General features: G+C 44.8%; 1 protein-coding gene across 1 annotated transcript in view; it reads right to left on the bottom strand.

Moving 5' to 3' along the window:
• Positions 1–13,435: 13,435 nt before the first annotated feature.
• PID1 (phosphotyrosine interaction domain containing 1) overlaps positions 13,436–25,039 on the bottom strand; it is a 55,406-nt gene continuing 43,802 nt past the window's right edge. The window contains exon 3 of the mRNA XM_083178344.1: positions 13,436–15,384. Coding sequence (XP_083034470.1) covers positions 14,908–15,384 — 477 coding nt within the window. The 3' untranslated portion in view covers positions 13,436–14,907. The remainder of the gene's footprint in view (positions 15,385–25,039) is intronic.

Genomic DNA, 25,039 nt, shown 5'->3' with positions numbered 1-25,039 from the left:
AGCGCTGTGGGGCAGTAATGCTAACCATTATACCAGACGTGGCCAGACGTCAGCTCTCGTGATCTATTAAAGTAGCACACTTGCTCATGCTACAAGCGCAAGTCCAGAAAGGGGAGCATGGTAGCAAAGAGGGGGACTGGCCACGCTGCACAGGGTGTGGGGAATATCACACACGCCACCAAAAGTTCCTATAATCAGCTAAAACTCACAATTTTAATTAATCCATTGGTGCATGCAAAATCTTTATAGAGGTTCAGCAGTGTATCAGAACCAAAATATTTATTTTATTTACTGATGGGATGTTGCTATGGGTAACCAATCAGAATATATTATCTTTTAGAAGATTGGTTGCCCATAGCAACATCCTATCTTCAATAGATTGATCATCTTTGTAAATAAACCCCACTATATATTTTATATTAAAAAAAAAAACTCCCAATTGGCGAGATGTACTAAGCCTTAAAAAAATATAAAATGGAAAGTTATGAACCACCAACCAATCAGCTCCTACCTGTTATTTTCAAACGCAGCCTTTGACATGGCAGGTAGGAGCTGATTGGCTGATCACTCTGTATTTTAGAATTTATTTAAGCTTAGTAAATCTGGCCCTATATCACCAAATAAGTGTTATTTATAATGTGATATAGGCAAGAGAGACGTTTGTGTCCCCACAACATAGATACAGGATGTGTGTAATAGAATTAATCCATTGACACTGCTGTAGCCTGCTTTATTTATTGGATTAAGCCTCTGAGGGCAAGATTTACTAAAGGGAAAATGCCGTAAAACCCCCATTTTACGGCATTTTCCTATGTATCAATCCCTGTCCGCCCCGTTTTCGCAAGGCTGGGTATCGCCACCCCCTGGGTGGTGATACCCTATAGAAGCCTATGGGCTTCTTTCGCCTCCCGCCGTATGACGTCCGTGCGCCCCCCCCCCTCCCGTCCTCCAAAATCTCCTCCTCCCCCTGGTGTGACAGCCGGGAGGACATCCAGCTTCAGGGGGGAGGAGGAGACACAGGGGGATGCTGCCAGCCGCCGGGAGGTGACGGAGACCCCCGCAGCCCACATCACAGGTATCGCGGGGGTCTCTGTCACTGCAACCCGATACTGGCCGCATATGTTAGTACATATGCGGCAGCATCGCGGCGGCTGCAGTGCGAAGGGCGACGATGTATGTTAATACATCCTGCCCTCAGTGCCAGCCAGCAGCAGAGATATAGCCGATGGAGGCTGATGATGTACAATAGAGGCGTCACGTATCCAAGGTTACCTGGATGCGTTGAGGTAAGGAACGGTGTACACACACTTGGGTTTGATTGACGGACTCCTTATATGGAGTTCCAGTGGATGAGTGGTGATATCAATTGCTGCTGTTGGTTGGTCCAGCGGTGGTCTGCACTCACACAGGTGTTGGTGCTGCTATATATTTGACTGGCTTGCTCATTGTTGTGTGTCAGTCCAGGATGAAGACTGTATATGCCAAAAAAGGGCTCGTTGACTGCTGTTTTGTAAACGGATGGGTGATTATATGTGTGCCCCATAATCCTTATGTCTTTTGCAAACCAGTCCATACTTTGGCAACGATAAATTGGTCAATTAAAAAAATGGACTTCTAATCCTCTTTAAAAAAAGGTGTGCTGCCAAATATATCGTGGATATATTTGGTTTCTATGAAAATTGCTTCAGGATTCTGCACCCGTGGATTCAATTATCAATGAGTACGGTTCACCCATGTTATCTCTATCTATATATACATACACACAATGGATGTACAGGCATTCACTAATACAGCGTTACTGAACCTGTTACCTTCCAGAGATGACCTCCATAGACAGTAACAGTTTGCGGCGGCACTCAAGATAAAATGACACAGAAACAAGCCACTTCAAGCCAACGTTTCAATGAGGTATTCCTACTTTCATCAGGGCATAAACATATACAAAGGCACTCACCATTGCGTCCATGTGCGCTGCACAGCCATCCTCCTGCTGTGGCCCTTTTGGATGACGCTAGTGCCCCCATCACCAAAAATTAAAAATACATGAACTGTCCAGCAAAACAAACATATAAAGTAAAGGGCACTATTTGTAAACATATGCAAATGATTAATAATGCAAAAAGGCAAGCTCAAATGTAATTTAAAAAAAAAAACTATTTTACTCTAAGGTTTCTTTTAGTCCACAGGGACTCAATGAATCCAAAGTGAATAACCACTTTGTGTTATGATCCTGGGGCACCCCCCTGCCTGCACTACCTCCGTTGCCTCGGACTATCGTTGGCGGACGCGTGCGGTACTAGGCTTCGCCAATAATAGCCGCATCCCAAGGAGCCCGTTAGGCTCCAACCCCGATGCCACCTGGTCTTAAGAGGAGACAACGCGCCCACCAAAGATAGGAGAGAACGAGCTGGGCCAATCAGATGAGGCATAGCGACCAAGCCTCCAACCTGGTGATTGGTGCTACAGAAAAGGCGCCAAACACCCGACGTCCTGACTGCTTAGAAACAGTCAGGACTCAGCCTACCAACCTCCCGACGCCCGGCGTCCAGAAGCCCCGGGGAATGCCTCTGACGTCCGGCTGCTCCCCTGTCCTGTCCTACAGCTCCTGGAAGATGCAGAAACCCGGGGCGCCCGTGTGACCACCGGATCACTGCCGGTAGGTGTGTCCACGGACCCCCGAGTCCTGACAGTACCCCCCCCCCCTCGAGAAGGGGTTACAAAACCCCTAGAACCCGGCTTATGCGGAAACTGTCGAAAAAACATTTTCTTAAGCCTAGGAGCATGTAGGTCCTCGTCAGTGACCCAAGACCTCTCCTCTGGTCCAAAGCCCTTCCAATGGACCAAAAATTGGATACGACCACGAGACATCTTAGAATCCAATACTCTTTCCACCTGGAACTCCTGCTGTCCCCGAATTATGACTGGAGGAGAACCTTGACCAGTCTTGCGGGGAAACTTCCTGGAAGCAACAAACGGTTTCAGGAGAGAACAGTGAAACGTATTATTGATTCTCAAAGCCCGGGGTAACAAAAGACGGAAGGCGACAGGATTAATTTTCTTTATAATCCTAAAGGGACCAATAAACCTAGGACCCAATTTGGCTGAAGGTTGTCTTAATCTGATATTGCGGGTTGACAACCACACTTTATCCCCGACTTTAAAGGGGCAAGGTCGCCTATTGAGATCCACTCTTCTTTTCTCCTTGAGCATGGTTTTCTCCAAGACAGCACGGACCTCTAGCCAAATCTTTTTGAGATGCGTGGCAGGAGACAAAGAAGAAGAAGAAAAATTCAGATCCAAGGCATTAGCCCTGAGATGACACCCTAATACCGCGTAAAAAGGAGAGACTTTAGATGCAGAATGACAGGCGTTATTGTAGGCAAATTCTGCTAGAGGAAGATGCTCCACCTAGTTATCCTGAAGTTTAGAGGCATAACGCAAATATTGCTTGAGGGATTAATTGAGTCTCTCAGCCTGTCCGTTGGACTGAGGGTGGTACCCTGATGTGAGACGGAGTTTAATCCCCATTGCCTTACAGAACAACCGCCAAAATTGAGCAACAAATTGTGGACCCCGGTCTGACACAATGGGGGAAATTTACTAAAGGAAATTTGTAAAAAATAGGTGTATTTGTATCCAGAAATACACTTATTTTTGACAATTACTATCCCGAAAATACAGCAATTCGTATTCGTATTGATAGCACATCAATACGAATACGAATTGCCGTATTTTCGGGATAGTAAATGTCAAAAATAAGTGTATTTCTGGATACAAAAACACCTATTTTTTACAATTTTCCTTTAGTAAATTTCCCCCAATATCCTTGGGAAGGCCGTGCAGTCTGAACACATGCCGGATAAATAAACCGACTAATCCCTGGGCTAACGGTAACCTGGGAAGTGCCACAAAGTGTGCCATCTTACTGAAGCGGTCCATAACCACCCATACCACCTGGTGACCTGCGGACAAGGGTAATTCAACCAGAAAATCCATGGAAACATGAGACCATGGCCTCCACGGAGTTCCCAGCGGTAATAATTTGCCCAATGGCAAAGACCTGGGCACCTTATGTTGGGCACACTGGACATGACAAAACAAACTCTTTAACATCTTTCAACATCTGCGGCCACCACACCGAGCGAGAAAGAAGCTTGTGTGTTTTACAAATCCCGGGATGTCCCGCCAATTTACTATTATGAAACTCCAGAAGAATGTCCTTTCTAAAAGAAGAGGGAACAAAAAGATGATCGACCGGAGTCCCTTCCGGAGCTTGCCCCTGAACCTGTATTAACTGGGTCTGCCAGTCTTGCAAAACACCCGCATGAATGTATCTGGCAGGAATGATGGGAACTACTGGGGCCCGAACCTCCTGTGAAGCCATAAAAGATCGCGACAAGGCGTCGGCCTTGACATTCTTTGCGCCTGGCCTGTATGTGATCAGAAAATTAAAGCGGGCGAAAAACAATGCCCATCGAGCTTGACGAGAGTTTAACCGTTTGGCAGACTCGATGTATTGGAGATTTTTGTGGTCAGTAAGGATGGAGATCATATGTTTAGCTCCTTCGAGCCAGTGTCTCCACTCCTCCAGCGCACATTTGACTGCCAATAACTCCCGATTGCCAATGTCATAATTAGCCTCTGCTTGAGAGAACTTTCTGGACATGAAGGCACAGGGGTGTACCTCTCCTGAGTCCGGATCCTGTTGTGACAAGACGGCCCCGACCCCCACCTCTGAGGCATCTACCTCCACTAAAAAAGGTAACTCAGGGTTGGGATGACGCAACACCGGGGCTGCCACAAAAGCCCGTTTGAGAAGCTGAAAGGACTGTTCCGCTTGAGGAGACCATTCCGCAGGGTTGGCTCCTTTTTTAGTGAGCGCTACAATCGGCGCCACCAACTCTGCAAACGCATGAATGAAACGCCTATAATAGTTGGCGAAACCTAGAAATCTCTGCACCGCTTTGAGATTACTAGGCCGCTCCCACTCTAAAATGGCTTTGAGTTTTTTGGGTTCCATGGAGAACCCTTTGGGTGAAATAATGTAACCCAAAAAAGTTATCTCAGAAACATGGAACTCACATTTTTTTAATTTGGCGTACAACTCATTTTCCTGCAACTTTTGCAACACCTGACGGTCCTGAGAATAGTGTTGGGTGACTGAAGACGAAAAGATTAATATATCGTCGAGATATACGACCACGAACTTCCCCAGGAAGTCTTGGAGTACGTCGTTGATGAAGTCCTGAAAGACTGCTGGGGCATTGGATAAGCCAAACGTCATTACCAAATACTCGTAATGGCCGGAAAGCGTGCTAAAAGCAGTCTTCCACTCATCCCTGGATTTAATACGAATAAGGTTATACGCCCCCCTGAGATCAATCTTGGAAAAAATGGTAGCTCTTCTGAGCTGATCAAAAAGTACCGAAATGAGTGGGAGAGGATAAGTATTCCTGACCGAAATCTTATTTAATGCCTTGTAGTCAATGCAAGGCCTCAAAGACCCATCCTTCTTTCCAACAAAGAAAAACCCTGCACTGAGAGGGGACCTAGATGGTCATATAAATCCCTTGGAAAGACTTTCGGACACATACTCTTCCATAGCCTTGGTTTCAGGAGCACTAAGGGCATATAATCTACCCTTGGGCCATGGGGACCCCGGAATCAACGTAATGGTGCAATCATAGGGTCGATGCGGGGGAAGGGTATCTGCTTTTCCTTTGGAAAACACATCCTCATAGTCCCTATAGACCTCCGGGAGGCCTTTACACAACACTGTGGCGACCCGAAGCGGGTGTATTAAACAACACAGAGAAAAACAATCAGAACTCCAACTAGCAATCTCCCCCGTTTGCCAGTTGATTACCGGACTGTGTTTGACAAGCCACGGTTGGCCCAGTACTAGTGGAACCAATGGACAATGTGTGAGAAAAAACACTATCTTTTCCTGGTGTAACGCTCCAATGGTTAACTGCATAAGTGGGGTACAACTCACTACCTGCCCATTGGGCAATGAATTAGCATCCAATCCACGAATGGAAATGACCCTGTCCATCTTGACTTGAGGAATACCTAAGGTTTTAGCCAAATAAATATCAAGAAAATTCCCTGCTGCTCCGCTTTCAATAAAAGCCTTAAGAGGCTCAGCGGAGTCTCCCCAGGAAATTTTCGCCGGTACCATCATAGAGTTTTGCGAGGAGACAAATTGAAGACCTGAGCGAACCTCCTCACCATTCACTAGGTCCGAGAGTTTCCCTGACGCTGAGGACAATTCTGGACGAAGTGTCCCCTCTTGTTACACAAACAGCAAACGCCAAGGGTTCTTCGGCGAACCCCTCCCCCAGCTAGGATCCTAGATAGACCCACTTCCATGGGTTCATCAAAGTCCTCTGCCGAAGAATAAACAGCAGGGTGAGGGATTGCCGCAGACACCTTCTCCGCTTTGCGTTCCCTAAACCGTCTGTCAATCTTAATAACCAGCTCCATGAGCTTATCCAAGGTGGAGGGCACTGGGTATTGTAACAGACTATCCTTGATGGATTCTGATAGCCCCAATCTAAATTGGCTCCGTAATGCTGGATCATTCCACCCGCAATCGTTCGCCCATCTGCGAAATTCTGTACAATAAGCCTCCGCAGGATTTCTGCCCTGTTTAAGAGCTCTTAGATGACTCTCTGCGGATGCTTCCCGACCCGGGTCATCGTACAACAGCCCTAAAGCTTTAAAGAAGTTATCCACTGAAGACAACGCCTCATCCCCTGTTTTTAAACCAAATGCCCATGTTTGGTGGTCTCCCTGAAGTAAAGATATTATGATCCCCACCTGTTGGGCCTGGGTGCCTGAAGATTTGGGTCTTAACCGAAAATATAACTTGCAAGACTCTCTAAAGTTAAAGAATTCTCTTCGGTCACCTGAAAACCTATTAGGAAGGTGCTCTGGGTGGCCCGTGTAATACCTTCCTGGACTGATACCCGGAGGGTGAGATCGTGCATCATCTGGGTCAAACCCTGAACCTGCTCAGCTGGGTTCATGTTGTAAGATGTTACGGAAAGATACTCCAACAATTATTATGGCCGGTGATACTGTTATGATCCTGGGGCACCCCCCTGCCTGCCCTACCTCCGTTGCCTCAGACTATCGTTGGCGGACGCGTGCGGTACTAGGCTTCGCCAATAATAGCCGTGTCCGAAGGAGCCCGTTAGTCAGGCTCCAACCCGATGCCACCTGGTCTTAAGAGGAGACAACACGCCCACCAAAGATAGGAGAGAACAAGGGGAACACTAACTAAATGCAACCTGAGGCAGGGGACCCCAGGGACCCAGAGAAAGTAACTACTAAGGGGTATATGACTGAACCCTCTGGGTAACCCAAAAGAGTATATAAACAATATCCAAATAAACTGTAAACCATACAAATGATATGGCGACACAGTCGCAACCAATAAGTGACCCTGGTCACAATATAACTGTGATACCAATACACAGCCAAAGAAAGTGGTGACAACCACAACTAGTATAGGGAATACTTCCCCTAAATGATAAGGAGGAAAAAGGCCAGCCTCCAACTGGGCACAAAAGAGTAACTACGCTACACGGTGGTAGCCCAGGGCAACTCACGGCACCCAGACGGTGTGTGGGATGAAGGTCTCAGGATGAACCGAAGAATGCCAAGTTTTCCCAGAGATGTCTGCCTACGTCTGCAGCACCTGACCAGCAAATAACAGGAAATCTATCACCGGCATCTGAGAGCATTCTCAGACACCTGATAAGGTGAGCTGGGCCAATCAGATGAGGCATAGCGACCAAGCCTCCAACCTGGTGATTGGTGCTACAGAAAAGGCGCCAAACTCCCGACGTCCTGACTGCTTAGAAACAGTCAGGACTCAGCTTTGAGCCGCCCGCCATCTGCCGTTGCCTGGCAACCCACCGAGAGCTCTGTCACTGCCACCGGAAGTAGCGCGCCGGGCTGGTTGCCTAGCAACCCCCGAAAGCCCCGGGGAATGCCTCTGACGTCCGGCTGCTCCCCTGTCCTGTCCTACAGCTCCTGGAAGATGCAGAAGCCCGGGGCGCCCGTGTGACCACCGGATCACTGCCGGTAGGTGTGTCCACGGACCCCCGAGTCCTGACACTTTGCTTCCCTTGGAGAAGCGATTTGGATGTTAATTCCTCTATAATAGTGTGCCAAGGGCAGCCAGTCAATGCGCCCGAAGCATGGCAAGCAGTGAGGCAGTGTCCCCGCAAAGGCCCATGGGAGGAGGAGCCCTCCTTTCGGACATTTTTTTATGTTTCCTGCTGCAGCACTGACTGCTTCAGGCCAGTTATCTCCTGCTGCTGCCAGGTTCCTGCGGAGCTGCCCAATCGGAGCCGAGAACTCCCATTGCGGTAGCCAACCCAAAGCAGGACCGCCCAGTGTATGCTTAAATGCCCCTTGGCATTTTCCTAGCTTGCCTATACCTAGTTATGTCCCCACCCAGTGAGAAGCAGTTTGCCCCATCCCCTTGCATCATTTTATTTTTTATCAGAAAATAAATATAAGTATTAATAAAAGTAATATTTGTGTAGATGTGCTGTAAAGACTCATGGAATCTGGAGTGCAGAATAGCACCTGAACTGACTGACTCCCTCCCATCATGCATATCCCCAGGTAGTCACTTATATCCTTAAAAGTTAATGTATACAACACATTTTAAAGAGTGCAGTATAACTTACCTGATAAATCTTTAGTCACAGGACTGTCTGCATATTTCCTACTGGGCTACAACATACCCTAGCTATATTTTCAGCTTTTCTTCCCCTCACTCTAAGCCTCGCCCCCTTTTTCACTCTTGGGTAAATGGTAAAGAAAACCTGGCTTCCTTTTTGTCAACGGTGGTTATCTCTGTGTAGCCTATGGGGGCAGCCATTTTCCGTTAGTCCCTTTTACTCCACAATAAAGTATACTGTCCCACAGCTCTCCGTACTTCGGGCAAGGCCTCTCGCTCCGCTTGCACTATGCTCGCCCCACTTTAGCATTCCCAATCAGAGTCCATGTGAATAGTAAAGTATGGAAAAGTACAAAATAAGTAAATAAAGAAAAAAAGAAAGAAAATGGAAAAAAAATTCTAAATTTTGATGAATCGACTTTTTGGGAAGGTCTCCTGTGCTGTGTGAACTGCTAGCCACGCCCTCTGTCTGCTGAAAGCAGTGCTCCGCAGAGTGGTGTGTGACAGGGAGAACTCCCAACTGCCTCACCCCACCGCAGGACACTGCCATTCATGGGTGGGATGCAGGACCTTCCCTTCCCCCCCCCCCCCCAAAAAAAAAATAAAATCCTACTAAAAATAGTTGGGAGGTATGGCATCAGCACTACCATCTTGCATACTGCAGCCAGGTTGCCCAGAAATACTAAAATTTTACGACCCAGGGGGCTGATTGCACCCTGCCTACCGCCAAGCCTAGCCTGCCACTACATCCGTTTGTGTCCTAACTTCCTCTACATAACAAATCAGTTTCATTATTTAGATCAGCTCCAAATACTGGATTGTGAAACTTCTCAATGTTAGAGTAAAGTGGTGAGGACGTGACCCCACACCTGGTGCTGTCCAATGTGTACAGTTAACTTTGACTTAAACCAATCCTTAATAATGTATTCAAATACGAATCATTTATTCTCTGGTGCAAGAGGAGCAGGACACGTAGTACCGCCTGAGTGCACACTCATACACAGACCATGTAGCTTTTGGTTTGTGAACTGCAACCAAAGTAGTCATGGTCAATACCATATAGTCCTATTTTGTTCAGGTTGTGTTGGAGAACTGAATAGTCCACATCAATTCAATGGGGCACATTTAATTAGTCACCAATTTCCAATAGCTATGTTCATTTAAATTGTGTAATTAAATTAAAAACTCCATTAACAGTGGTTCCCAAATGCTGTCCTCAATGCACCCCAACAGGTGTCTTTAGGATATCCATGCTTGAGCAAAGATGCGATAACCAAACGCGCTTAGGTACTCCTTAATGAGGCATTGTGCCTAACCATGGCTATCCTATGAGATTGACGCTCTGGAAAGCCGCTCAGTCTGCTGGTAATAACAGCAGACAAACGGCGGCTGCAGGCGATGAAGCGGGAACATGCATCAGCACTCACCAACTGGCCACACAAACTGGGTGGCTTTTGAGCTGAAAGCAGCTCTAATGACAAAATGGAGCCGCTTTCAGGTCAAAATCGCCCAGTGTGTATGAGCCTCTAGCATACTTTTAGCTCTTAGCAAAATTGCCTTCTAAATGCATTCGAAATGCTGCTCTGACCTGCGATAGTGACCACTTGCCTTGTCCTTGTGTCCATTTTCTGGAGGACACACCATGGCTGCATTTTTAAATCAGATTATTTGCATTTGACAACGCACGGAGATCCGTATGGTCCAGTTTTCTGCTTAAAAAGGAGGCTTCTCTCCAAAATTACCACTGAGCCATAAATCTGTGGACACACCAAAGGACGCTGTCTGGCAATACACATACCATTTGCAGTACCTATATCCAATCATAACAATACCGATCACATATCAAGGAATAGCGCTGTGGTGCCTCTTCCCTTGAGGACTGCTCCCAACAGTATACTGACTGACTAAGACCGGTGGCACTCTCAGATGTCCAGTAAGGGTATTTGCAATCATAAACAGCATAAAATACACTTTGTTATAATATAATGGTGCACACCACAAATGTGTCTTCATGCATCAGCATCTAGATGTATCATTGATGCATGGATAAGCAGAATTAATGCAGGCAAGATGCATAGAGCAGAGGTTCCCAAATGTGGTCTTCAAGTCTTCCCAACGGTCTCGGTTTAAAGTAGATTACATTTCTATATTAATCATTCGCCCTTGTATATGACACTATTACCAAGAACAAGGTAGTGTGAGGTTTGCATTTACTACTTGGACTTAAATACTGAGTCTATGTCATAACTAGACAGAAGTACACAGTTGCACCCCTACAATAAAGTACTACTGGTTTTGATCTTGATGCATCTTGTAGTGAATCAGAATCCCTATAACAAAAAGAATAGTAATTTGTGGCGGCAACAGAAAGATTCTTGTAGCTACCACTTTAAGGTCTTCTTACCTGCGCTTCTTAAAGTGGTAGCTACAAGAATCTTTCTGTTGCCGCCACAAATTACTATTCTCTGGCTTCTCTAAGGGCACACACCCTGTATAAGAAGCAGCAGATTCTGCTCAGGTAATTTAGTTACTGTGTGATTGGTTTTAACACACCTAGCGCTACTATTTGTGACCCTAGGGCCGCAAAAACCATACCTATAAAAGGTTTGTGTGCGTCTCTTCCTACATAGGTTCATAGAGTGAAGGCATTTATAAATTAACCTTTATGGTGGTGATTCAATTGTCCCCCCCCCCCCCATGGCTACTGCTAGGGGGCATAAAACTGAGTTACTGAATTGCTGCCAAGTTTAGACACCTGTTCGCTGCGGGAGTGACTTTTCTTCTCACAGCCACCTAAGGTGCCAGAAGTCCATAGTTTGGGTTCCCTAACCATTGCTTTAGATGGGTTCCTAGTCTAAAAATTAATAAATACGGTCCTATCTCATCCATTGGTTTCCTTTAATACAATTGTGTCAGTATTAGCGGAGCACCAAAAGTGAGAAATTTGACAATCACCTTAAAATTACAACATTATAGACTATGGATAACCCAAGGGAACAATCCGAAATACAAGCAAAGGCCACATTTCAGTTCTATTTTTTCATGAATACTAGAAAGCAGCTGCCACTTATTCATGATTCTGCGTAGAGTAGACCATAAACCAACAGCAGCAGTATGCTGTAGTTACTGCACGCTCAACAAGGAGTATATACAGTGCAACAGGACGAGATCTTGGTTGTTATTATAACTATAACCTCCCTGTAGCAGCATACGTTTACCAAACTACAAAGAATACTAAAAAAAGTACACCTTTTCCATAAATAAAATAAAAATATATATTATTCTCTTAGCGTGTAACAAAGTCAGAAAAACAAAGTTGAACACAGTCAAGAATATGGTATAGGAAAACTTATGTTTTGTAAACTAAATATGGTCCTCCTATGGGCCAATTTGTCTACCCAGAGTTCCACAATCCCCATGTACACTTCTACTCACCTTTTCATCAAAGCATACCCTTCCACTGCATAAACCAGCTGGTTCTCCGACCCCTTGCCTGTTTATATCATGCTATCTAGCCACCACCCACTTGCTTGCACCTCTTGTAAGCTGTCTGTCTCCCCTTCCTACTAGATTCTAAGCTCCTCCGAGCAGGCCCTCTTCCCTCCTGTTGTCAAAGCCCTCTTCTCTTCACATTTCACTCACAGCTCTCCTATACTCAAACACTGTGACCATCTTCGTCCGCATACTCATCTCCATCATTGGCCTCAATCCTCTTATAGTATGTTGCTTGAGTCCTCACTACTTATATTCAAGCTGTAATGTGTATTGAACTGTGGCGCTCTTTATTTGTACTCTATTTTTGTGATTTATTCAATGTTATGCCAAGTTTTGTCTCCCTGTACTGTTCCTTTGTACGGCGCTGCGAAACACTTGTGGCGCCTTATAAATAAAATTATAATAATAGTGTTAATAAATGATCCACTTAATTTTTCCTTTCAGCTTACTAGGTGCTGAAGAACCAATTTTCTAATGAGCCGTTTTACCAGTAAGACAAATTATGCAATGTAGACTGTACCCGGCAGTTATTGCACAGGAATGAGACTAGGCAGTTTATTGTATGACACTTCTCTATATAAATACTGCATATCTACAAGCATCATCATGTGTAGTGATATTAGGCCTTCTCAGCATTTTCTCAGAAAGTGGAGGATATGGAAAAAATTATTGGGAACACATTTTACTCAGTGATTCCTACCAATAATTGGTGTGAAACACGATAGGTTTGTATCGGTTTTCATGTGCTTTTGGCCTGAAGTTTAAATTTTTGATTTGCTTGTACTCCATGGTCAAAGAACAATGGTAGCAACCTAAATGTGAAAGTGACTGTATGATGTACCACTACTATTGTATATATTTGGCCCACTGCTTACCAAGGAGATCGCTTCTCATCTGCTGAATTCTGTAGATGGCATATTGCGCAGTAAATATGTGGCCCACTTAAGAATGTTGATACAAAAATTAAAATGATGAAGCAATGACAGTGCAACATAAAAACTAGCCATAAACATAGCCCATAATTGTGTTGGATTGCATAATTCACTGATTATAGGACATCCGAATATAAAGAAAGCAGACCGATCACAAAAGCAAAACAAACCACACACAAAAACAAAATGTCAGTACAACAATGGTTTGGAAGAATGGGAAGGTACTTCCCCAGTTCCCACAACATTCAAAGTAAAAAATACGTGGTATTTCTAAAATAAAAACACAACTTACGCTGTTCTCGTAAATAGGTCTGTATTTTACTTTTGTAAATAGTACATTTTAATATGAAAAAGCAACACATAGACAAACAAAATAGCTTGTTTTGTTTTTTTTTGTAGGAAGATTTCCTTGACATATTAAAAAAAAAATAATAATAATCATCTGAAGTTTTAGCAAACAGGACAAAAACACATTCACAGTGACCCCAAAAAGTACAGATTTTGATTAACTATTAACATACATTTTATTAAGGAATATAATTTCATAAAATGCCTATGTACAGAATATTACATAATCCGATATATTAATCAGACCTTCATGTGGGAGCCCAATACAAAAATAAAAACTTTATTATCCAATGTGCAATTTCCATTGCAAAACATGACTGACTTGTTCATCTGTCAGACAGAGCAACCCTAGATAGAACTATGCTGCCCTCTGTCAGAACATCAGTGTCATACCTTTTGTCAAGACATGTTGTCCTGTAGAACAAGTAACTAGACAGCAGATATATCTGTACTAAAGCAGAATAGCTTATGTTTTCTGAATAGGTGCTAATAGAGGAACAGAGTACATGTTCACAGTCCTAAGCTACAGAAGAGGGGGACTTGTAAATGTGAGAGAGCGGCAAACATGGTGGATTTGTGGAAGTAAATGAAACAAGGTGGCACCAAGTATTGCAGCATAAACAGATCTTTATCGGAGAAACAAAATATGTGGCTGGGCTGGAAATTAATTAGGTGGGTTACGCGTGTCTAGGACAACTTGGTTAGAAAGACAACTGGATGTCACTGTGCTGTAAAGTGCTTAGTCTCTTCTGAGGGGGCTCCGAGAGCTTCTAGAAAATCAAAAATCTAGAAAGGGAGACTGTTCGGCTGTAGGACTGTAAACTAAAGCATTTTATTTGGCCTTTACGCAAGATTTCTACAAACTCCCTCCCCCATCTTACAACGTACCTGCAGAGCGTGCTCTAAAAGCCTAATCGGGAGTAATACTAATATAACAAGGTAGGTAAGTGGTTGCACATATTGTTTAAGATAACATAGTAAAAAAAAACAAAAAGAAACCTGTATACAATTCATATGCTGTGTAAATAAAAATATGCTTCCGAAGGCTTAAAAAGGATTAGATTTTTTTGTTTGACTCATAAAAACAGGGCTTGGTCCAATTCAACTGGATTTAACCTTTTCATTCTGCGTAAAATGGTGATCCGTTCTTTCTGAAAGGACAATGGATCCATAGGTTTCCAAGGCAACTGGCGTCAACATTAGATCGTTCAAATCTTTAAAAACTACCAGGCTCCAATTGGAGAGGTTAGGGATAAAGTGTTGTCACATTTTTTGGGAAAGCAGCATTGTAACAGACACTGTAGATGCTGTAGTACTCTGCAGGAAGCAGCCGAGCAAATGTCCCATGGTCCCATTCCCAATACAGACCTCTCACCATCTGCTGCTGCTCCAGACTGCTGATGCCTAATCCGGGAACAGGACCAAGTGCGTTCAGCCATCATCAGACTCGAATCCCTGAGACGTCTCTTCGGAGGAGCTGTCTTTGTGGATTCGCCCATCACTCTTCATACTGTGGAAGGTTTTATTGAATGCCACCATCATAGCATGTGCCAACTTTTTGGCTTCTATCTTGCTCTCGCACTCCACCGCATGGCAATCCATCTGGAAGGTCAGATCATCGTTGATTTCCCGGTATACCCAGGCAAAGATGTTGGGACTCACATTGTGATCTGCTGTGCAGTAGGCAATCCGTGCCACCTGGAACGTGTCCATGTGCACAGTAGCTTCACCCTTGAGGTCTTGGTGGTGGAGTCGTACCTGGAAGGGACGGATTTCAAGGATGGCGTTAGAGGGGAACACATCGGCACGTGCCAGGGTGTGGTTCTTCCACAATTCAATCACTAGCTGCTCTGTGCAACCTGATGAGAACTGGACGCCTGTCGCAGAGATTTTCCCCAGATAAGTTACCTAAAGATAAAAACAAAAATATAAATCAATAACTGAAAAAATAAAAAAGCAAAAAGCCTAAAAGATTAAATATATATTTAAACAGGTTATGCTACATTGCAAATGTTGAGTCGCACACACTGCACAGCAACCCAGGTTCGAGCTGGGATTAACCCTTCTTTTAACCCAGGTCAGAATGCCATGTTGCTGGAACTGGGAAATTCAAAAAGGCAGCTTCACATAGCACAGCAACAACCCAACCCAGGTTATTTTCGCAACGTGAAAGGGGGTATAAACGGAAATCCAATTACAAATAGGAGGTTCTATCTCACTGCATAAAACAGCTGACTGACTGCAGATATGCAGTGTTGAAGAGGATTTCTAATAGAACAATTTTCATCATCAATCCTCATCCACTGCACAAGGCAAAGGAGTGGTCTGGATGCATACATTATGGTTATGCCCCAGTTTGTTCTGATTACCATGCATTTATTTTTAGAAGTTCTCTCCTGTAGCAGGTTCAGTTAAGTAGTAGACATTGGGGTCGATCCTATTAGCTCCAAAGGGTGGTTTAAACACTGGCAACGGCACCCAAATTAAGCCGATCTCGCACCCTTCGATGGGATGAATTCACTTAAAATTGCTTGCAACCCTATGAAGGGGTGAGAGCTTTATGTGTGCCCGATGCCGTGATGATTCACAATCATGAATAGGATCTACTACATTGCTTCTTTTTAAATATAGATCATTCTAAACCAGTTCTCAAACTGTGCGTTCTGACCCCAAACTGGGTCCAACCCATCTCAGCATGGGGTCGCACTCCATGTGGCTGATCTTAGTCAGTTATCCAATTAGTCTAAAAAAGGAGTTGAATGGTCTTTTACTTCAGACTCCTCACATCTTTGGCATAGGAAGCCTGCCTGATATCTCCTCAGACCTCTGTCATCGTCTGCCTCCCCCATGAAAAAAAAAAAGGAAGACAAAAGCAGGGCAATAGTGTAAGAAATTATAGGATTGCATTAGTGGTCACTTCACTTCTTTCTCGTTCCCTACGCAATGCTGCTGTGCATGTGCGGTCGGTCTGCTGACCTTACTGCAGTAACTTACTGGTGGTACTACAATTCTTATTATACAATGGGTCCCAGAGCAAAATAGTTAGAGAACCCCTGTTCTAAACAATGAAATCAAATATGGATGTAGTTCCGCCTGACTTCGGTGGCCATGCAGGATGACGGCTGAACTTTTTTGAAAAAGGGGCAATCTAGAAAGTGAAAATCATGGTTTGCACCAAGAGATTATCCTTAAAAGAAAAAAAAAAAAAAAGTCATCCATGGCATCCAGCTCGGCCGGCGAACTTGGGGGCATTGCATAAGGCCCATGGTTTTAAAAAAAATGCATTCAAAAAGCAAATGATATGCTCAATAGGATTTACTTCACCCATGTATGGCTGCCTGAGGGCCACATGTAGGAGTGAGATACTTAAGTCATACTTGCAACTACAAACTGCAGCACAAATAATCCAATGTACAATAACGCATATAAATTAGGCATCATAGCTTCTACTGGGCTACAATCTGTCAGACAGACTAGTCACTTTATAGACGAATGTCCCTGAGTAAAAATGGGTATACTTTCCACACAGAACACAGATTAATTATCCTATAGTGGATACAACAGACTGAAAGAAGACTATAGAAAAAAACAACACATCTTTATGAGCCAAGAGTGCTCACTGCCCCGCACAGCTCCCAGGTCCTACGTTAACAAGTAGTGACAGTCCTGGAAGTTTCAGCCTGGTCACAAAGCCGCATTCTGCTCCGTTCCATGGAGACAGGAAAAGAAGCTGACAGGACCGGTATAGGTTTAGATCTGCCAACACAGACATGTTCAGCTGTGAGAGAAATGCACAAACCGCTCTCCATTCAGCCCATAGTAGGCAGAGTTGGCATGCAGCAGGGGAATGACTATTTAAATTCCTCTGGTTTGCTCCTGCTGGCACAAGCAGAATGGCAGCGATACATTGAATCTCTCACTTCCAGACAACACAGAATGTTGCAGAGAGACGGCGGCTTAAATTGGAGCCATCACCTACACAATGTAGAAAGCTATTTGGGGGACTGAACCAAAGTTTAAGGAAACGCAGCCAATGCATCCTCCTTGGAAGCAAGGGACTAAAACATGAGGCACTGTTGAAGTAATGGATGAATAGAGTGGCCGTCTCCATTCTATGTACAGTATGTGATGGGCACACAATGCATGTAGCGGAAGACTCCACAGGTTCCACCAATTCCAATTAGGTATATCAACTTTAAATACATAAGGCCAATGGGAATTCCCATGCACATTAATCACACACCAATTGATCTTGTTGGTATGTGGTGATCACATTGCCTAACCTGGGTGACCTAAAGGGTACATGTGAGTTTAAATGCACATTTTTATAAATCAGGTAAGAAAATTAACCTATAATGTAAATAAAGTTACTGCTGGCGAGGAAATTGAAGTATAGCAGTAGTGTTCCCTCCAGCACCATTCAAAACCCATGCAGTAACTCTTTGATGCTAGGTGTGTCATTTTCGGCTGTGGTGCTGCTAGCCCAGTCTGGTCTGTGTCGCAGCACTGAGATACAGACCAGTCTGTGCTAGGATCACCCTAGGGTGCTAGAACGAGCACATTATGTTAGCCAAACAACTGAAACCTGACCCATTGCATGTTTCTGGTGTATCCCAGTAATGACAGTGGTAAAGCAGACAAATAAGGCCCTAAGTTAAAATCTAGGAGCCAGGATGAAAAGTGTAGGAGCCAGACACATAAGTGCCGCTTACCTACATTCTCGTTGCTATGGGTACAGTATCTTGCTCGATGCCAGGGCTTGCATGCTCTTTGCCACAGGGCATTACCACTCCTTCTCTTCCCTCCCCCCCCCCCCCCCCCCCCACCACCATTACTGTGCACGGCAACAGCAGTGGACAGCCCACTCGGCTGTATCAGGGCAGGACCGCAGCTATTTCAAAACTTGAGGCAGCTTGCAGGGTCAATCGGAGCTCATGGTCTGACAGCCAATCAAGCTACCAATGCCGCCCCTGATTGCCACAGAATTTGCAAATATGTAAAACTGATTATTTTAAATGTGACAGAAAAACCAACATAAAATAAACAAAATTGGTGCAGTTTTAGGAATTATGGCTGCAGATGTCTCTGCTGAAGCTTAAAATTGGATATGGAAGCAGCAGCTCCCATTACATTCAGAAGTCATAGGATTCAGAATTGAACTCAGCCTGTTGATGTTCTGCCCTTTGAAAGAAGTTACAGTCAGACATTAGGTCAGTTTCCACTACGCCTCTGTTTCCCTGCTAATACTTTCAAAAATTTGAGGACAAACAAACTTCATTAACCCTATAACACCAAATAGAGAGCCACCATCAAGTACTGGCTAATTCTGGCAAGGAAACTGTTAAAAAGCGGAGCATTCATCTGTGTTAGAAGATACAACCGCAGAGCTCTGCGCAGGACAAAAAACCCAAACATCTGGCAGGAGCTCCTGTGGAGCCAAAATATTGGATCCAGTTCTACATTCCAAAACTAGACGTACTCAAATGCACTCAGCTGTTAACCCAGCATTTGCCACACCACTATCACCACTAGGCATCTCCATACTGACAGCGTGGTTCGCCTGAAGAGGATTATGAACTGGACATTAATTTGCAGCCTGGGGAGATGACGTAGCTAATCAGAACATTCGGTTGATGTCATTAAATGACACAGCTGCCTCTACAGACATGTAAGTGCACATACCACTACACTTCCTGCTGGGTTAGGAGTTTCTCCCAATGCAGAAAGGGTGTGTTTTTCTTCATGTAACGGCCCTTATCAATCCTTGGACAGCAGACCCAGGTATAAAGAACACAGGCGCAGATGTACTAAGCTTTGATGTGTGATAAAGTGGAGACACAAAACCCACCAATCAACTCCTGTCGTTTTTAAAAAAAAACACAGCAGGACCTGATTGGCCAGTATCTTCCCTATAGTTACTGCACATTGGATAATTCTGCAGCTCTGTCTGGATCACTTTCCATGTGGGTGGTCACATTTCATAGGGAACCGTTGGAGGATTTCTGAAAGGACAGCAACAGGCTTCCAAATAAGAACGGAGACACATTCCCTACAGGGCAGTATAAGGCCAATTGTACAATTACTGCAGAGGATAATAAAGAGTGTTGTGGTCAGCTTATCGACTTGTTGTACGGACACGAATGCTGAAGCCGCCATCTTTGTGGCTAGATCCAAAATTCAGCCAATCAATTCACCAGGAATTAATGACATCACTCTCCGTGTGGGCCTCTATGAAGTTAAGTGTTCCTAAGGAATTCAAAACTAAGACTCATCCATGAAAATAGGATGAACCAAACCGGCTATGGCCTCGTTATCCAAGCCAGTCACAAGGGTCTGTTCCTGCTGCAGCAGCTTGTTTTCAAAAATCAGGCCAAAAGGAACAGAGGAGATTTCTAATGCAAAACACTCAAATTCTCAGAACAGGTTATGGCAGCACTGGTCATGTCTCTTGGCTCTCATTTATACTGAGAAACGAAACACAAGCGTGCAAGAAACCACACTGTACTGGAATGTGCGTAGTGCAAATCTAAAGGGGCACACACACACGGGGCAATTTCAGGGCATTTGCTAAACGATCTGACTTAAATTTGACTAGATCGCTTTCAAAATGACCCTACATGACTGTGTGTGTAGGGGCCGTAGCGATAGTGCTGCGCGGCCCCACGCATCTATCACCTGGTGCTTAAGATTAGGCATGCTGGACAAATCTAGTCAGATCACCAATCAGGACCAGTGTTCTCACCGGATAACACTGGCCCTGACAGATCGCTCAGCACACAGTGCTGTGTAGCCCTGATCACTCAGCAAAATCTCCTGTGTAGGCCCCTTTAGTGATCTGAGCCCCTTGCTGCACACATTGCTCAGCACACATCTTTGGGTGCACCGCAGTATGCTAAGCGATCACACTTAATCCCGTCGCTCAGCACAGAGGTCGGGTCGCCACATGTGCACAGGGATTTAGAGTCGTGGGTGGTCTTTACGGTTAATGACCAACACGTCGTTCTGTAACTGCAGTAGCCAATTAGGTACAGACACCAGTACCAGCATAGTACACCATTCACATCTATCTAATCGGAATGATCTGAGTAGGAACAGGGGCAGGAATAGCAGGGACAGAGGAAGACGGCTGCAGGCAGCAGGAATGCGTCTCCTGGCTGCTGCTCACATAAACATAATCCAAACCAGGACATCAATGTAACAACTCCTGTGAGGAGATATGGCCAGCAAATGTGCAACATGATCTGTAGTACAGATAAACAGGTATTTAAAAATACACAACTATATAAACGCTGTATTTGTAGACCTAACTATTGTAACAAACTTTATCGTCATATTTAATTACATGGCTCTCTAAGTAATGGCGCGGGACATATGCTGAGAAATGTTTGTGCTACAATTTAAAACCTGCAGGTTTTGGGTGTGGTACGGGACTCTGACAGTCGGGATCCCCAAAGTCATTATCCCGACTGGCCAGCATGGCGAGCGCAAAAAAAGCCCCTTGCGGGCACGCTGCGCTCGCCACGCTGGCCACCTATTCTATTCTCCCTCTATGGGGGTCGTGGACCGCCACGAGGGAAAGCGGGTGGTCGTCGGGCACCCGGCTGTCGGCGCTTTGACAGTCGGGATCCCGACTGTCGGGAACCCGTCCGGCACCCCAGCACATACTTTTGTGCTATGCGATGTGCAGCACTGCTTCGTAAAGCAGGATCGCTCAGTGTATGGGCACCTTTAGGTCATTGTACTATGAATGCTTTTCCCTCTAACTTGCCAGGCTGCAACATGTGCAGATTTAAAACTGGCTTCCATTGCATGTTGTAGGACACCTCCCAGTACATTATATCTGCAACAGCTGATCACAGGTGTCACTGGAGACCTGCCTTGGCACAGAGGATTATTCCGAGGATGTGGCGCCTTTTGTAATGACTAAGGGCTTTTAGCGCTCAACCCGGGCATGGCTGTTGTGACACCTAGTCAGTGCAGTGCAGAGGAAATATGAGACATCCGAAAAGAGCTGCCCTTTGTGAAGCCGCCAGGTGAGAGGGTCTCCTTCCCCTACTATGCCCGAGACCCTCCTGCTGCTGACGGCTGCAGCAACTCCCAGGCTCCTCCCTGCACCCGGAAGGTGATCTTGCCGTTGCTAGAGAGAAGGTGGTAACTGGGGCTAGGGAGCACACCAGGAGGCTAACTGGCAGGGGGTGAGAGGGAGGGGCTGGAGCCTGCAGTGCGGGGTGGCCATATGAGGAAAGGAGCCCAGAGGGTTTTATAGGGAACGCACGATAAAAAAAAAAAAAAAAAAAGGAAGAAGCAGCTGCATTTGATACATCTTGCCATTGGTCAGGATTAATGGTGCCCTAAATCACTTTGGTGGTATGCCCGGAGCCTGCAATATGCAGCCGAAGGGGAACCCCAGGGTGCAGAGTCGGCTGGCGGTAAGCGGGGGGAGTGTCGGTTGGTCGCACACCTAATTTATCCAGTGTTTTTTTTTTTTTCATTTTTCTTCTTGTCCTGCCCTGGTGGGATTTTCCAAAAAAAATCCACCACCCAAGGGGTTAATACAGGCAGGTACTTATACTACATGCCAAACCATCAGGGAAGCCCACGATTAGCTCCATATTTGTTCTGCAGCAGGAAAATGACACCCGAACATACAGCCAATGTCATTAAAAATTAATAAACCATCTAAAAGCATAAAGAACAAGAAGTCCTGGAAGTAATGACATGGCCCCCACAGAGCCCTTATCCCAACATCAAGTCTGTCTGGGATTACATGAAGAGACAGAAGGAATTGAGCAAGCTTACATATACAGAAGATGTGGTTAGTTCTCCATGTGTGGAACCACCTCCCTGCTGACTTCCTTCAAAAACTGTGTGCAAGTGTACAGAGAAGAACAGATGCTGGTTTGAAGGTAAAAGGTGGTCACACCAAATATTTATATGATTTAGGATTTCTCGGTGCATTCCCTTCGCATTTTAATTGCTGCAATGGACATTGCAGCATTTATTTCCCCATATCTGCATAAACCTTTTGCACGGTACTGTGTAATATATTTTAAATTTTACACACAATATATATTTACATTATACAGCGCAGCAAGTTCCATTGCACTAAACAATTGGAAATAGGGATAAAACAAACTGGGTAGTTTTCAGCAGTCAAAATGGTAGGAGGCTCCTGCTTGCAAGCTTTAAAAGGACCCCCATGCAATAGTCAGATTTGGCCTGTTTTCGTCAGATTCAGATGGATATGACAGACCAAATTGAAGAAAAAAGGAAAAATCTGAGCTCCTTCAGATCAGATGTGTGGCCGAGACTCAGATCCATCCGACAGAAAAATCTTTGGTGCTGCACCAAATATCCATCTGATCTGAAGCGGTGAGAGATCCATCATTAGTGGCGCACGCAGGGGGGGTTTCTGAGTACCCAGAAAGCCCCCCAGGAGTCTAAGGGCCCTAGGCTTAAACCTGAGGGTCCCCTATTTCCATGGGTACAAGAATATAAAAAAAAAACACGCCCTTTGGAACCGGAGATATCGGACTTCAAAGCAGTGGTCCCCATCCAAGCCTGTTGATTGCTGTTCCCAGTCAGATATTTCAGGTTCTGTCTGACACAGTTTTTCTGAGGGTATCCAAAAGCTGGGACTCTCCCCCTTTGATGGACACTAGTAGCTTGTCTCTACTTTTCCCAGAACCAGAGATATCAGCCTTCCAGCAGTTGGTTACTGCTCCAGCTCCACACACCTGGTATGTCGTTTTATATTCTCATTGGCAGATTGCTCTGCCTCCTGAACTCTGATCCCCTAGTCCCCAATACCATTTGGTAGGTGGGATTCTCTAGTTTTTAATTCCATTAAATCTAAGAAATCTATTTCTGGGAACGGGAGATATCTGCAGTCAAGCAAGCTGTCCTCCCACCATAAAATTATGAATAATAATCCCACTCCACTATACACCCCTCCTCTGCGTATTAAACATCCTCTGCCACCCTGGAAGTTATGTATCAGGGCCCCTTCATTCAGCCCAATGCCCCCTTCTCCCACCCCATCTCCCACCATCTGTGCAGTAAAGGGGTAATTAGTGAAAATTACTGATCCAGGCCCTACATGCTGAGCGGTTGATATAATACCCCCTACCACCTGCGAGACATCAAAGCTTCCCCCACCCCTACTGCTGGAGGATCGGTAGGTGCCCCAATACATTGCTATGCCCAGGGGTCATACACTGCTGTTGATTCCCCTGTGTATTTTATTATTAATATACATTTGGTCTATCTATAATACTTTAACTGACCCGGCATATACTGGGTCACCTAAGTGTCCATCTCCGTGCTTTGCTCCGCCCCTCTGGAAACCCCCTTCTCAAAATCCTGCGTTTTCCCCTGATCATAGATCTGAACAGATGTATCGGACTTGAATAAAGTGAAAAATTAGCCCAGGGTCAGATCAGATATCTGGGAGAGTTCAAGGGAAATATGAAGAGATTTGTAGCTTCAGATATGTCTATAGGGAAATATACACTGATCCCCAGTGGTCCACAAGACTGCAAAGGTTCATAGTGGGCCGAATGATATGGTGACCCAGCAATGCTGGCCTGGGATCTATATCCATATAGATTGTAAGCTTGCAGCAGGGCCCTCCTACCTCCAAGTCTGTCTGTTGTTACTCAGTTTGTTTTATCACTGTCTACTATTGTAAAGCGCAACGGAATCTGCTGCGCTATATAAGAAACTGTAAGTAAGTAAAGTAAGTAAAAGGTGATCGAACAACACTTGTAGCTGGTGTAGGAGATACTTGTACGTCTTAGTAGAAGTTACAAAAAATGCTTCAAACTAGCAGTTTTTATAACATTTTCCATGCCTGCTAATGAGCCTTTGATGTGTCTGCAGGCCTGTATATAATTTATGGAATGTACTTTGCATGCCATATGGTCTTCAAAGCAAGTAATGATGTTATTAACTACAACAGGCTGCTGTCTGTAGGTACGCGCACACTCACACCCATCATAGTAGGCCTGCGCTCGGACAAGACCAGAGGGCATTTCCTGATCACAAGCACTTGTACTGGGTCAGGAACATATGTTTGGCATCTCAAATCTTTACGATGCTGGGTTGGGAGAATATGGTTATTAAAGCGGTTATCCTGTCATTATGTACTCAGTGGATGGAAAGAAGAAAAGGAACTGTACCCTGAAATAAGAAACCTGCCAGGGTTCAATCAACCTCCCTGGGACAGAGAAAAGGGTCAGGGAAAGTTTTGAAGGTAATTCCTGGTGATAATATGCAATAAGAGCAGTTTATTTTCATGTACTCCCTAAGGGGTAGCGCTAAACTCCTACCAACACTCTGTATTGTTTCAGTGAGGCCGTCTCTAAAGCTGAACTAATTATTCAGGAGAATTTACTTTACCGATATAATGGAGTCTTGTGAAACCTCAGACACTTGCAGCTCATGCCTGAGATTATCACCAATTCCTACTGAATTTATCGTCTAAAAAAAAAAAAAAAAAAAGTCAGTAAAACGAAGTGAAGTTAGGCAATAAGCCCGGCCTTTTGTCCTTCCTTCTTTACCA

The sequence above is a fragment of the Crinia signifera genome, chromosome 3 (assembly GCF_055691185.1).
Source record: "Crinia signifera chromosome 3, ASM5569118v1, whole genome shotgun sequence".
Taxonomy (NCBI): Eukaryota; Metazoa; Chordata; class Amphibia; order Anura; family Myobatrachidae; genus Crinia; species Crinia signifera.
Note: the sequence above shows the minus strand (reverse complement) of the source record. Positions and strands in the feature narration are given on the sequence as shown.